A 15,000-nucleotide genomic window follows, 5' to 3' on the forward strand; every position below is an offset into this window, starting at 1 on the left:
GAAGTTTTTTAGCTGTTCCGTTTTTGTATTGATTGGACTTTTTGATCGCTTTTTATAAATTTTTTCATGATATAAAAAGGGACCAAAAAGACGCCATTTTGGACTTTGACATTTTTTTGCACGCACGCCATTGACCGTGTGGTTTACATAACAATATATTTCTATAATTGGGACATTTCTGTACGCGGTGATGCCACATGTTTATTTTTATTTACACTGTTTTCCTTTTTATGGGAAAAGGGAAGGGGTTAAATGATCTTTATTACGGTAACTTTTTTTTTTTTCAATGTTATATCTGCCATAGGGGGCTATAACATTGCACACACTGATCTTTTACATTGATCTTTGTTATCCCATCAGATACCATTGATCAATGTTTCTGCCGCTTGACTGCTCATGCCTGGATCTCAGGCACGGAGCAGTCATTTGGCGATCGGACATGCAGGAGGAAGGTAGGGGACCCTCCTGCTGTCCTCCTGCTGTTCGGGATGCCGCGATTTCGCCACGGCGGTCCCGAACAGCCCACTGAGCTAGCCGGGGGGTCGTTTACTTTCACTTTAGACGCGGTGATCAACTTTGAATGCCGCGTCTAAAGGGTTAATAGCGGTTGGCACTCCAATCAGTGCCGCACGCTATTAGCCACGGTTCCTGGCCATTGTTAGAGGCCAGGCTTGACCCACTATGACAGCCCCGCGTTATAGAAAGGGAGAGGACTCAGGATGTACAGGTATGCCCTGTGTCCTTAAGGAGTTAATCATGCATGGGATAGGCATAAGGCTATCCTTCATATAAGATAGGGCTAGCAACTATTAATAGTACAGTGACCCCCCGACCTACGATGGCCCCGACATATGATGAAATCGACATACGATGGCCTCTCAGAGGCCATCGCATGTCGATGTCAGCATCGACATACAATGCTTTTTTATGTCGGGGCCATCGCATTAAGTGCTATCCGGCAGCGCCAAATGCTTAAGCTGCTGCCGGATAGCAGCTTAATGTTCCCCGTGTGGTGCGGTAAGTATTACTTACCCCTCCACGATGCTCCGGGGTGCCCTCCGGGTCCTGCGCTGGTCTTCCGGTGTCTTCTCGGCCCTCTCCGATGACGTCAATACGCTGCTGCGCACGCCATCCAATAGGAATGGCGTACGCAGCGGCGTAATGACGTCGCTACGCAGGCCCAGTAAGGCCTTGCGGAAGACAGAAGAGGACCGGAGAAGACAGCGGAGAGCCCAGCGGAGGCCCGGGATCACATCGGGAGCGGCGGGGACACCATCTCGAGCGGCGGGGACAGGTGAGTACAGCTTCCTATACTTTACATTGCACAAATCCCTCAACATACGATGGATTCGACAAACGATGGCTCGTTTGGAATGAATTACCATCGTATGTTGTATGCTGTTGTATGCTGTATTTATAATATTGGGCAGACTTGATGGGCCAAATTATTTTTATCTGATTTTTATGTTTCTATGTAAAAGATTGTCTTTCGGGACTAAACCTGCCAAGTTTGGTGTGAAAAGCTTGAAAATTTATGTAAAGATCCTGATGTGAGGAACGTTTAAGTTTCTGTTATACTGAAGGCTGCCTGTGGAACTTATTGCTGTATATGAATTATTACAATAGACCCAGGACTACTGAACTATGGCACCTGTCTGTTTGCCTGAAGGGTCCGTTCTACATATGGTGGAGCATACGGGCAAGCCATTGCTAGCAGCAACAGCATGCAAGTTGTATAGTTTAAAAGTCGAACCAAACAAACAGACCACAAAACAGGGAAACCATAAAGTAAAAAAAGTGGCACCATCCCGCACCCTGCATCTTTTGTACTCATTGTGTACAAGTGGGTATTGTATATGCCTCATGATATGCACTTTTGTATTTCATGTCATATCTATTGCAGGCACTTTATGCACTTTATTTTGAAACCCTTATTTGCTAAATACCTAATTTCACATTAGGATGTTGTATTTATTACCCATATGATATGACCAATTTTTGATACAGCGGTTTTGGTGTTGTTGCCACAGTGATGGTATGTTTTAATGCATTTTAATAAAAAAATGATATTTTTATATAGTCATTCAAGTGACTCCATTAGTGAGTTATTTCGGTTTATATATTGTTTAAAAGTCTCCAAACTGCCAAGTCTTGACTGTCCTGGGTGAAAGCAGCTGCTGCACTGAAAGAGGACACTGTTGTTAGGAGGCGCTGTTAAAAGGGGTACTCCGGTGCTTACACATCTTATCCCCTATCAAAAAGATAGGGAATAAGATGCCTGATCGTGGGAGTCCCGCCGCTGGGGACCCCCGTGATCTTGCACGCGGCACCCCGTTTGTAATCAGTCCCCGGAGCGTGTTCCCTCCAGGACTGATTACCGGCGACCACAGGGTGGGCGCGTGTGACGACAGCTATCACGCCCCCTCCCGTAGGCTTGCATTGAGGGGCAGAGCGTGACGTCACACGGGGGCGGAGGCGTGACGTCACACGCCGTCGGCCGTGTGGTCGCCGGTAATCAGACCCGGAGCGAACACGCTCTGGGGACTGATTACAAACGGGTACCGCGTGCAAGATCACGGGGGGTCCCCAGCGGCGGGACTCCCGCGATTCGGCATCTTATCCCCTATCCTTTGGATAGGGGATAAGATGTGTAAGCACCGGAGTACTCCTTTAAAGAAACTGACGCAGGCCAGCATACAGAAGGCTCAGACCATGCAACAGCAGTGCCAGGCTCAGGCAGAGGCTAAGAAATAAAACAGACCCAAACAGACAGGTGTCACAGTTCAGTAATCTTGGATTTATTGTAATAATTAGGGATGTCCCAATACCATTTTTTTAAGACAGATTACGAGTACCGATACTTTTTCGTAAGTACTCACTGATACCAATTACCGATACTTTTTTCAATGTCATGTGACAGGGTTAATATAGATAAAAATTGGAGAGGCTCTTGTCGGACTAGTCACCACAAAGACCTGAGACACCCAACTGACACCTATACCCACAGTACCATTTACTGAATGAGGTACTGAATGAGCTGAAGAAAAAAACGATGGAGGACTTGAAACGCATCAGGCCTATACCTGAATATTTGTATAATCATATACTGCTGCTTTGATATTGGCCATATTGATTGTCAGTGCCCTGCCAATCAAACCACTTCCTACATGGATACACGAAGACATCGCAACTACTCATCCCCGCTACATCATCTGAGTCCGCATCACAAGAAGTTACCATCAGGACAGCCGGTCGCAGAACGATTTCTGCGCGTATCTCCCGGACGGAGTAGCGAGCTGTCGGCTCATCACAGTACAATCCAGTGTGAGTTATGCAGACAACTCTAGGACCAGCGGTATCTCCCGGGCTGCTAACACTACTGGGATAGGCGAGAGGTGCAGCGCACCATTCAACTTCCATTATCTTGCTGTATATACGGAGGAGCGAGTAGCTATCTCATTCTATTAAGGATCTACGTGCAATACTTTAGTATCTACAAAGGCATCTGTACTACCATAGGATTACAATATGCATATAAATGATTAACTACTACAGCGACTACAAATCCCATAGTGCCTTATAAAGACAAACATTACTTTCAACTAACTACAAGGCGCATAATGCCTTTCTAATTTTCTGTGAATATCACTATGCACTAGCAGTAGTATTGTTTTATTCATTTCTATTATTATTATTATAATATTTTTATTATTTTTTTTTTTTTACTATAATAAAAATCTGGCTTTAATTTGAGAAGCAAATCTGTTGTATTTTATACTGTATCCCTCTCCTTATTTACTTGTATGGTACATAGTGCTGGGCAATATACCGGTTCATTCCGATTACCAGTGTTTTTTTCTCTACGATATGAATTGTTCCCTATACCGCAATACCGGTCGGGCCCCTCCCCCCCTCGAATGAATGAACTTCAATCAGCAGCAGCGCTGTCCCCACATAGGGAAACTAATCATATTAGCCACAGGCGCTGCTCTCCTTCTCCTCCTGTGAGCCGTGGTGCTGGAAATGAATGAGTTTGAATGAGTTGTGAGCCACGGGCGCAGGACGAAGAATGGAAGCTGTGACCTCCCCCGTCAAGCGCAGAAAGCCAGTGGGCCGCCGAACTTGTGATCAGAAGTGACTTTCAGCAATTGCAGGGGGAGGTGACAGCTTCCGTTCTCCGTCCTGCGCCCACGGCTCACAGGAGGAGAAGCAGCGCCTGTGGCTAATATGATTAGTTCCCTGATGTGGGGACAGCGCTGTGGCTGGTAGTTCATTCGGGGGGGGGGGGGGGGGAGGAAAAGGAGAGCAATGCCCGCGGGTCTCATATGATTAGTTACCCAGTGCTCTGCGGCTGATATTTCATTCGATGGGGGGGTTATGGGGATGTGAGTGAAAAAAGACTAAATACCGTCAAATAGCGTGGAACCGCCTTAAGTTTGAAAAATACTGTCATACACATTTTTGGTCATACCGCCCAGCACTAATGGTACATACCAATATTTTTTTAGTTAAATATATATAGTATCCATGACCTTGAGCCCCACCCAAATCCATATATTTCTGTGACAGTGTTTTTTATTGGGAAGGGGTTAATTCACATATTTTTTACAATCTATTACATGCAATCTGTAGATTGCATACACTGATCAATGCTATGCTATAGCATAGAATTGATCATTGTTATCGGCGCTCCTTTACTACTGCCTGCCATGGCTGACAGCAGTAAAGAAGAGACAATTGGACGCATGAAGCAGGGTAAGGGACCTCCGGCCATCCTTACAGCTGATTGGGACACCACGGTGATCCCCATCAGCATCCCTGAGCTAACCGTCAGTACATCTCAGGACTTTTAGATGCCACTATCAACTTTGATCGCGGTGTCTAAAGGGTTAATGCAGGTCCCATCTATGAAGTGCGCTCAGCTGCTCAGGGCACTGCATAGCTCGGGAGCAGAGAGTGCAAGCAGCCTACTGCACCTCCGTGATACCTGCCGTCGAGACTCCCGTCGGCAGGTATCGGATTATGTATCGGGAACATTTGCACGAGTACAAGTACTGGTGCAAATGTCCAGTATTGGGACATCCCTAGTAATAATTCACATACAGCAAAATATGTTCCACAGTATAATGGAAAATTAAACATCCTTCACATCAGGTTCTTTACATAAACAAACTTCTGAGCTTCTCACCCAAAACTTGGCACATTCAGTCCCAAAGTCAGTCTTTTTGTTTTTTGGTGCAGTGTGTCAGTATCCAACATAACAAAGACAAGCTGATGTGCTTCAGAGCATCTCCTCTGATGCTCTCTGGGAGTGCTCACACATTTGCAAGATCAGGTTCAGGGCTCCAACACATACAGTGGGGCAAAAAAGTATTTAGTCAGCCACCAATTGTGCAAGTTCTCCCACTTAAAAAGATGAGAGAGGCCTGTAATTTTCATCATAGGTATACTTCAACTATGAGAGACACAATGAGAAAAAAATTCATAAAATCACATTGTCTAAAAGAATTTATTTACAAATTGTGGTGAAAAATAAGTATTTGGTCACCTACAAAAAAAGCAAGATTTCTAGCTCTCACAGACCTGTACCTTCTCCTTTAAGAGTCTCCTCTGTCCTCCACTCTGTCAGGATTCGTGTCAGAGAGGGATTGGCGTGGACCGTGCCGGCGGACCGGTTCACCAGAGCCCGCCGCAAAGCGGGATGGTCTTGCAGCGGCGGTAGCAACCAGGTCGTATCCACCGGCAACGGCTCAACCTCTCTGACTGCTGAGATAGGCGCGGTACAAGGGATTAGGCAAGAGCAAGGTCGGACGTAGCAGAAGGTCAGGGCAGGCAGCAAGGATCGTAGTCAGGGGCAACGGCAAGAGGTCTGGAACACTGGCTAAGGACATACAAGGAACACTTTCACTGGCACAATGGCAACAAGATCCGGCAAGGAAGGGAAGGGGAAGTGACGCACCGGCCCTTTAAATCGCAGAGAGCCGGCGCGCGCGCCCTAGGGAGCGGGGCCGCGCGCGCCGGGACAGAACAGACGGGGAACAAGTCTGGTAGGCGGGCTGGGATGCGAATCGCGAGCGGGCGCGTCACACATCGCGGATCGCATCCTGGCTAGGGACATTATAGCAGCGCTCCCGGTCAGCGGGTCTGACCAGGGCGCTGCGAGCGCTCCGGGGAGGAGCGGGGACCCGGAGTGCTCGGCGTAACACACTCATTACCTGTATTATTGGCACCTGTTTGAACTTATACCTGTTATTAGTATAAAAGACACCTGTAACAACCTCAAACAGTCACACTTCAAACTCCACTATGACCAAGACCAAAGAGCTGTCGAAGGACACCAGAAACAAAATTGTAGACCTGCACCAGGCTGGGAAGACTGAATCTGCAATAGGAAAGCCGCTTGGTGTGAAGAAATCAACAGTAGGAGCAATTATTAGAAAATGGAAGACATAAAAGACCACTCATAATCTCCCTCGATCTGGGGCTTCACGAAAGACCTCACCCCGTGATGTCAAAATGATCACAAGAACGTTGAGCAAAAATCCCAGAACCACATGGGGGGACATAGTAAATGACCTGCAGAGAGCTGGGACCAAAGTAACAAAGGCTACCATCAGTAACACACTACGCCACCGGGGACATAAATCATGCAGTGCCAGACGTGTCCCCCTGCTTTAGCCAGTACATGTTCAGGCCCGTCTGAAGTTTGCTAGAGAGCATTTGGATGATCCAGAAGAGTATTGGGAGAATGTCATATGGTCAGATGAAACCGAAGTAGAACTTTTTGATAAAAAAAAAACTCAAGTTGTCGTGTTTGGAGGAGAAAGAATGCTGAGTTGCATCTAAAGAACACCATACCTACTGTGAAGCATGAGAGTGGAAAGATTATGCTTTGGGGCTGTTTTTCCACAAAGGGACCAGGACTACTGATCCATGTAAAGGAAAGAATGAATGGGACCATGTATCGTGAGATTTTGAGTGAAAACCTTCCATCAGCAGGGGCATTGAAGATGAAACGTGGCTGGGTCTTTCAGCAGGACAATGATCCAAAACACACCGCCTGGGCAACGGAGGAGAAGCATTTCAAAGTTCTGGAGTGGCCTAGCCAGTCTCCAGATCTCAACCCCATAGAAAGTCTGTGTTGCCCAACGACAGCCCCAAAACTTCACTGCATGTAGGAATGGGCCAAAATACCAGCAACAGTGTGTGAAAACCTTGTGAAGACTTAGAGAAAACATTTGACCTCTGTTATTGCCAACAAGGGGTATATAACAAAGTATTGAGATGAACTTTTGTTATTGACCAAATACTTATTTTTCATAATTTGCAAATAAATTCTATAAAAATCAGACAATGTGATTTTATGAATTTTTTTTTCCCCTTCTGTCTCTCATAGTTGAGGTATACCTATGATGGAAATTACAGGCCTCTCTAATCTTTTTAAGTGGGAGAACTTGCACAATTGGTGGCTGACTAAATACTTTTTTGCCCCCCTGTATCAGAACTGGAGTATGGGAGTGACTTTATCTCCAGAACCTTCAGTCATTTCCAAAACCTGGACCCAAACTCTGGTCAAATGTCCCTGAGGTAAGAAGCATCAGTGATACATATTTCCTCTCTACTATATAACCAGCTGCTTGTTTACACTGTACAAAAAGTCATAACTACCGAAGATGAATACAGGGGTTAACTGTACTTTAAAGGGGTACTCCGGTGCTTACACATCTTATCTCCTATCCAAAGGATAGGGGATAAGATGCCTGATTGCGGGAGTCCCGCAGCTGGGGACGCCCGTGATCATGCACGCGGCACCCCGTTTGTAATCAGTCCCCCGGAGCGTGTTCGCTCCGGGACTGATTACCGGCGACCGCAGATCCGGCGGTGTGTGACGTCACACCTCCGCCCCCGTGTGACGTCACGCTCCGCCCCTCAATGCAAGCCTACGGGAGGGGGCGTGATAACTATCACGCCCCCTCCCGCAGGCTTGCATTGAGGGGTGGAGCGTGACGTCACACGGGGGCGGGGGCTTGAGGTCACACGCCGCCGGATCTGCGGTCGACCTAATCAGACCCGGAGCGGGGACTAATTACAAACGTGGTGCCGCGGGCGTCCCCAGCTATCCTTTGGATAGGGGATAAGATGTGTAAGCACCGGAGTACCCCTTTAAGTACCTTGTTTGCTGCCTCAAGGTACTTAAAGGGGTACTCCGGTGCTTACACATCTTATCCCCTATCCAAAGCAAACAAATTTGTCAAGTCCTGTGCTATGCTATATCATAGCATTACTCATTGTTATCAGCACTGTACTGACAGAGCAGACTATCAGCAGATATGACCTGGAATCTTCACGGTTGGGCATGAAAACTGATCGCACCCCGCATAAATGGTGCATGGGTGGCGAGGGAGAGAGTTAAGCGGCTCTTAAGTGCCATGATCGCTAAGTACTTAAGGGGTTAATGACGTATATCAGTGGGATCACCAATGTCCCTCATTGACTGTGAGTGCACAACTGCTAATAGCAGCCGTCACTCACAGCCTATGAAGCAGGTGTGGCTCCTGCACTCACTTCATAGACAAAATGCAGCGGAGGACCCAAAGGTGTACTTGGTGCATGTACATTCACTGTCCTTAAGGAGTTAATTGACAAAAAAGGTTATTTGCACAGGTTTTGATATTTACTCCCCTATCCTATGGGCAAGCCATACTGCCCATTCTGTGTGATGCCTCTGCTACTGTAAGTGACTGCACACCTCCCCTTTCAGCTGCTACACATCTTCTGTAAATACATGAATAGATCCTTGCTGTCGTACCCTTATGTAATACAGACAGATCCACATGTTCAATACAGCAATAAATAAAGGAACTTCCTAGGAGTGAATTACAACAACTTATACATACTGACTTCAAGGGGATGTTCACACACGTGGCAAAATTGTTGCAGAATTTTCAGCAACTGTTCCATTCAACTGAATGGGATTTTCATAAATAAAGGCACATGCTGCAGAAACAGACACAGTCAGATCCCAGGGATGTGGAAATCCTATCGCCCGACGCCCGGGACATGTAGTTCCGGGTGCTGGGCAGGTGAATTTTTCGTAGATTTAGCCCTGACAGACCAACTTCACCCTTATTTTTATTTAATGGCGGCGTGAGGCGCAGGAGCGGATGCAGACTTGCATGGGATACCTCAAATCTGCACCTCACACCGGCGCTCAGGGTGTATAGAGGGGGCGGCGGTTGATTTCAGTAGCCGTGTGGGGGCCGCTGCTCAGAGCCTGCCGGCATTTCTGTGATACAGGCTTGTCACTGGGAGCAGGTTTGCAGACGTGGGTTGCGCAGGCACGCACAAGTCTGCTCTTAGCCCCTGAGGTGCCGGCCGGCGGGTGTTTGGTGTGTGTGAAAAGACAGTTCATGCGGCCTAGCTGCAAGCGGCTGAGCGCCGGCACTACAGTTCTGATGTCCACTCATGGCCGGCTCAGGTGAGAAGGCCGAGCATGCAGGCGGCGGAAAGGGTGGTTGTGTATATATATGGTGTGAGTGTATGTGTGATGTGTGTATGTAATGTATGATGTGGGGGTGGGGGGGGCAGCGGCAGGTGTATGTTTGATGTGTGCATATGTATGGTGTGATGTGTGTATGTGTATATATGATGTGTGTATGATGTCTGTGTATGTAAAGTATGATGTGGGGGGCAACGGCAGGTGTATGTATGATGTGTGCATATGTATGGTGTGATGTGTGTATGTGTATATATGATGTGTGTATGATGTCTGTGTATGTAAAGTATGATGTGGGGGGCAGCGGCGGGTGTATGTATGATGTGTGTATGTATGTAATATATGATATGGGGGCAGTGGCAAGTGTATGTATGTTTTGTACAGGGGCGGACTAACACGTTGGGCACTAGGGCAGTGCCCAAGGGCCTGTGTCTGGGGAGGGGGTGTGCTGCTGCCAGTTGTGCTCATTTTTTTTACATTTTTTTTTTGTGGTTTCTGGCCACCCGCACTAAATTGCACCACCAGAATCCCACCCCCGAACCAAAACTACAACTTCCAGCATGTTTCACCATAACCTAAACTGTAGAACTATATAGTGTAACATGCTGGGAGTGGTAGTTTTGGTTCGGGTCAGCTGCAGAACCATAGGCTGTATCAGGGCATGCTGGGTGTTGTAGTTACTGCAATTCCCAGTATTCCTTCATACAGCCTATGGCTCTGCAGCTGACAGAAAGCAAAACTACAACTCCCAGCATGTTACACAATAACCTTAACTGTACTACTATACAGTGTAACATGCTGCAACACCCACACAACCATAGGCTGTATCAGGGCATGCTGGGAGTTGTAGTTACCTAGTAACTAAATGCAACTTCCAGCATTTTCTGACACATAAATTAGAGTAAATAAAATGCACCACACAAACTGGAGAATCAGAATCCCCCAGTAACACAACGTTGTTCACTGTTTTCCAATCAAAAGACTCCATATATAAGTCCCTATGAAGACTAAAAAAATTGTGATTAAAATATTTTTTAAAGTGCGTATATATGTGAATAAGCCCCTTTCCTAATAAGTTTCCAATTTTCTTTGAATAAAAATAATGTACAAAAATAAACATAAGTAGTATTGCTGCATGTGGAAATGTCCAGGCTATTAAAATATGATGTTTATAAACCGTACGGTCAATGGTGTAAATGTAAAAAATAGTCCAGAATTGCTTGCCTCGGGCGTAAAAGGAGCTAGCTACAGCTCTCCCGCCACTAATAGCCTGGCATGCTGCGATCGCCGTGGCCGCTATTAAACCATTAGATAACCACAGTCTAAGTTGACAGTAGTGTCTAAAGGGTGCTTGTAACCATCCCTGGTGGTCTAGTGGGGGGGGGGGGAAATCAGACTATTTTGGTTGAAATTATTTTATCTACCAGGACAAGTGGATTTTCTTGAGGGACAAGTAGATTGTGTTCCGCTTTAGTCCCTTGGACAAGTAGATTTTTTTTTTATTTCCACACCCCTGGATCCAGTATATGTCAAAGATTTTCAGTAGAAATAAATTATGCAACAAATTTGACATATTCTAAAACGGACAAAGGGTAAAGGATGGAAAACTTATTTTAAAGGCCTTGACTGAATACTATGTTAACTAACATGAATGTAATGCAAGGTGTGAAGAACACATTTAGCCACTTCAAAGGCTAAAGCTGACGATAGAGACAAGACAGCACGGGACGGCCAATGCCAACACAGATCTAACATGACAGATCAATGAATGAAACCAAACATTTGCACATGGTCAATAATGGGATAAATAGTCAATCTGGCCAACCATGCCCTCGTGTCTTATTTCCAATTCATATCAGCAGTATTTGGAATCACACCATGTTTTGTGCCTCTGGGGAAAGGATCTGGCAGGAAAATTTCAAAACCACCTTCTGCCGTATGCCTTTCAGACTCATGCCATAGCCAATTCAATAGGCTGGGTTTTCAGTCTGAGCCAAAATCCAGAAAATGACCACAACTGTAGTCACTCTGTTCGGCTGATTTAATTCAATGGGGTATGGCATGGAAATGGCAGAGATATGTCAGAAGGAGGTTTTGAATTTCTATTGCTGGATCCAGCCTCTGAATGCTGAAAAAATGGTTTGATTGCACATTGGCACATGACATAAATCTAACATTTTATAAAAAAAACATTTTTCCACACATCGCTATATCATCGCACACAAGTCCGAGCATTGAAATTCAAAGTAAATTACTTCACATAGTAACGAAGACTTAACCCCAAGATCCAGTCCTATGGCTGTATTACACCATGCCTGCCCAATACAAGCGTCAATATCTTAGATCAGTGCTTGCATAACACACGTATTACTTGGCTCAGTATGTGACAGGCAGGTCTATCCCCTATTACTTGGCTCAGTATGTGACAGGCAGGTCTATCCCCTATTACTTGGCTCAGTATGTGACAGGCAGGTCTATCCCCTATTACTTGGCTCAGTATCAGACAGGCAGGGCTATCCACTATTACATGGCACAGTATCAGACAGGCAGGGCTATCCACTATTACTTGGCTCAGTATCAGACAGGCAGGGCTATCCACTATTACATGGTACAGTATCAGACAGGGCTATCCACTATTACATGGCACAGTATCAGACAGGCAGGGCTATCCACTATTACATGGCACAGTATCAGACAGGCAGGGCTATCCACTATTACATGGCTCAGTATCAGACAGGCAGGGCTATTCACCATTACATGGCTCAGTATCAGACAGGCAGGGCTATCCACTATTACATGGCTCAGTATCAGACAGGCAGGGCTATTCACTATTACATGGCTCAGTATCAGACAGGGCTATCCACTATTACATGGCTCAGTATGAGACAGGCAGGGCTATCCACTATTACATGGCTCAGTATGAGACAGGCAGGGCTATCAACTATTACATGGCTCAGTATCAGACAGGCAGGGCTACCCACTATTACATGGCTCAGTATCAGACAGGCAGGGCTATCCACTATTACATGGCTCAGTATCAGTCAGGCAGGGCTATCAACTATTACATGGCTCAGTATGAGACAGGCAGGGCTATCAACTATTACATGGCTCAGTATCAGACAGGCAGGGCTACCCACTATTACATGGCTCAGTATCAGACAGGCAGGGCTATCCACTATTACATGGCTCAGTATCAGTCAGGCAGGGCTATCCACTATTACATGGCTCAGTATCAGACAGGCAGGGCTTTCCACTATTACATGGCTCAGTATCAGACAGGCAGGGCTATCCACTATTACATGGCTCAGTATCAGACAGGCAGGGCTATCCACTATTACATGGCTCAGTATCAGACAGGCAGGGCTATCCACTATTACATGGCTCAGTATCAGACAGGCAGGGCTATCCACTATTACATGGCTCAGTATCAGACAGGCAGGGCTATCCACTATTACATGGCTCAGTATCAGACAGGCAGGGCTATCCACTATTACATGGCTCAGTATCAGACAGGCAAGGCTATCCACTATTACATGGCACAGTATCAGACAGGCAGGGCTATCCACTATTACTTGGCTCAGTATCAGACAGGCAGGGCTATCCACTATTACATGGCTCAGTATCAGACAGGCAGGGCTATACACTATTACATGGGGAGGTGTGTGGCCAACAACTTATCATTTTTGACAGGTCAAAACGACCTGATCAGCTGACACTATTACACAACACAATGTAATGTTAGCCTGTATGGCCCATAATCGCCCCCTGTAATAGGGTCCTTAGAGTCTGGATTCAAGGGCAGGTCAGCACATCCAACCAGAAGACCAATTTGCCAAATCCTGGGACATCCAACCAAGAATGGGCTGTTAGGAGACTATAGCGGGATGACAGGTTTAATAAAGTATTATTATTTTAGTCAGGACCTGTGCCGTTCACCTACCACATTGCCATGTCATGCACTGACCCATTACATATGTGACATTCCCAGGTAACTGATAGGCTGTGCGATGAATAGGGCACACTTCAAAAATAAAAATAAAAAGTAAAGTTGTAGCTAGATAATCAGTAACACCTCAAGTGGATTGTGATTTTTTTTTTCCATTGAATTCAATGTAAAAAATCAACAATAAATTGGCGCTGCCAGAAACCATGTGATCTGTCGTACAAGTCTACTCCAGCATGGAAGAGTGTCATAGTGAGTGGATGAGATTTGTTAAACATCACCAACACTTCTACTGTTACTATCTGCTGGACTGCACAAATCCACGGAGAAAATCTGCAGCAGTTCTGCACAAATCCACGGAGAAAATCTGCAGCAGTTCTGCAACGTGTGAACCTAGTCTAACACACAGTGACAGTACATATATATATACCCTGCTTCCCTCCATATATTCTGTGCACACAGGGTGGCCGCCGGCAGTGCCCATTCATCCCACACACAGGCCGGGTTAGAGCTTGGTTACCTTGCTTGGGGTGCAGCCGGTGTTCCCAGGATTGTATGTGCAGGACGCAGAGGTGACAGACGAGCCCGGCCAGCCAGTGCGCCCCCAGCATGTTCCCGTGTGTGTGAGAGACAAGCAAGGGCTCGGGTCCTCTCTTTCCCCTTCCTCCCTCCCGCGGTCGCTCTCCCCCAGCCTGCGCCCCCTGGTTCCCCTCACAAGTGCACGTTCTTTCCCTGTCTCTTCTGCCCCTCACTATAGCCTCGCCAGTGCCGCATCGCTCCGTCCTTGTCCCTTCCTTGTAGTGTCTCCGGCTCCCACAGCTGGGACTAGTTGCATTGAGTACATGTGTATGTGAAGCCCCGGCTCAGTGCCAGCAACTGTGCTCCTCAGTCCTCTCTGACCATCCCAGGACCCGACATCAAACAGCAGAGCCCGCCTTCTGGCCAGCCCCTGACACCAGCCGACATCATACCCCTCCGCTGGAAGGGAGCCTATCTAGAGGGCAGGGCTGCAGCTATGGGGGGCGCAGCTGTGACCTGGCTCCTAAGTTTACCACACTTCTCTCCTGCCTGGACTGCTGAGACTTCTATGCCCAGTCACTGACAGGAGCAGAGGCAGCATGGCACTATGGCTTGTTGTTAACCCAGCGGTCTTCAAACTGTGGCCCTCCAGATGTTGCAAAACTACAACTCCCAGCATGCCCGGACAGCCGTTGGCTGTCCGGGCCTGCTGGGAATTGTAGTTTTGCAACATCTGGAGGGCCACAGTTTGAAGGCCACTGTGTTAACCCCTTCACGACTGACCGAATTCTGAGTTCTGGCTGCATTTTCTTCCTCACCTCACCTTCTAAGACCTATAACTTTTTTTATTTTCCCACTGACAAAGTTGTATTAGGGCTTATTATTCTGTACAAGTTGTACTTTTCATTGGCGCACTTTTTTTTAAATCTTATTATGAATTTTCAATCCAGAAAAAAAAATTATATGTAAGGCAAAATTGAAAAAAAATGTAAATTGCGCAATTTTGTGGGGCAATAATTTTTTGGAAGTTTGCAATATAGTA

General features: G+C 46.5%; 1 protein-coding gene across 3 annotated transcripts in view; it reads right to left on the reverse strand.

Moving 5' to 3' along the window:
- ADAMTS20 (ADAM metallopeptidase with thrombospondin type 1 motif 20) overlaps positions 1-14,295 on the reverse strand; it is a 306,378-nt gene extending 292,083 nt beyond the window's left edge. For all 3 annotated transcript variants that reach the window (XM_056573961.1, XM_056573960.1, XM_056573962.1), the window contains exon 1: positions 13,960-14,295. In XM_056573961.1, the coding sequence (XP_056429936.1) occupies positions 13,960-14,050 (91 nt within the window). In that variant the 5' untranslated portion in view covers positions 14,051-14,295. The remainder of the gene's footprint in view (positions 1-13,959) is intronic.
- Positions 14,296-15,000: the final 705 nt, after the last annotated feature.

Source organism: Hyla sarda, chromosome 4, assembly GCF_029499605.1.
Source record: "Hyla sarda isolate aHylSar1 chromosome 4, aHylSar1.hap1, whole genome shotgun sequence".
In the NCBI taxonomy this organism is placed as follows: Eukaryota; Metazoa; Chordata; class Amphibia; order Anura; family Hylidae; genus Hyla; species Hyla sarda.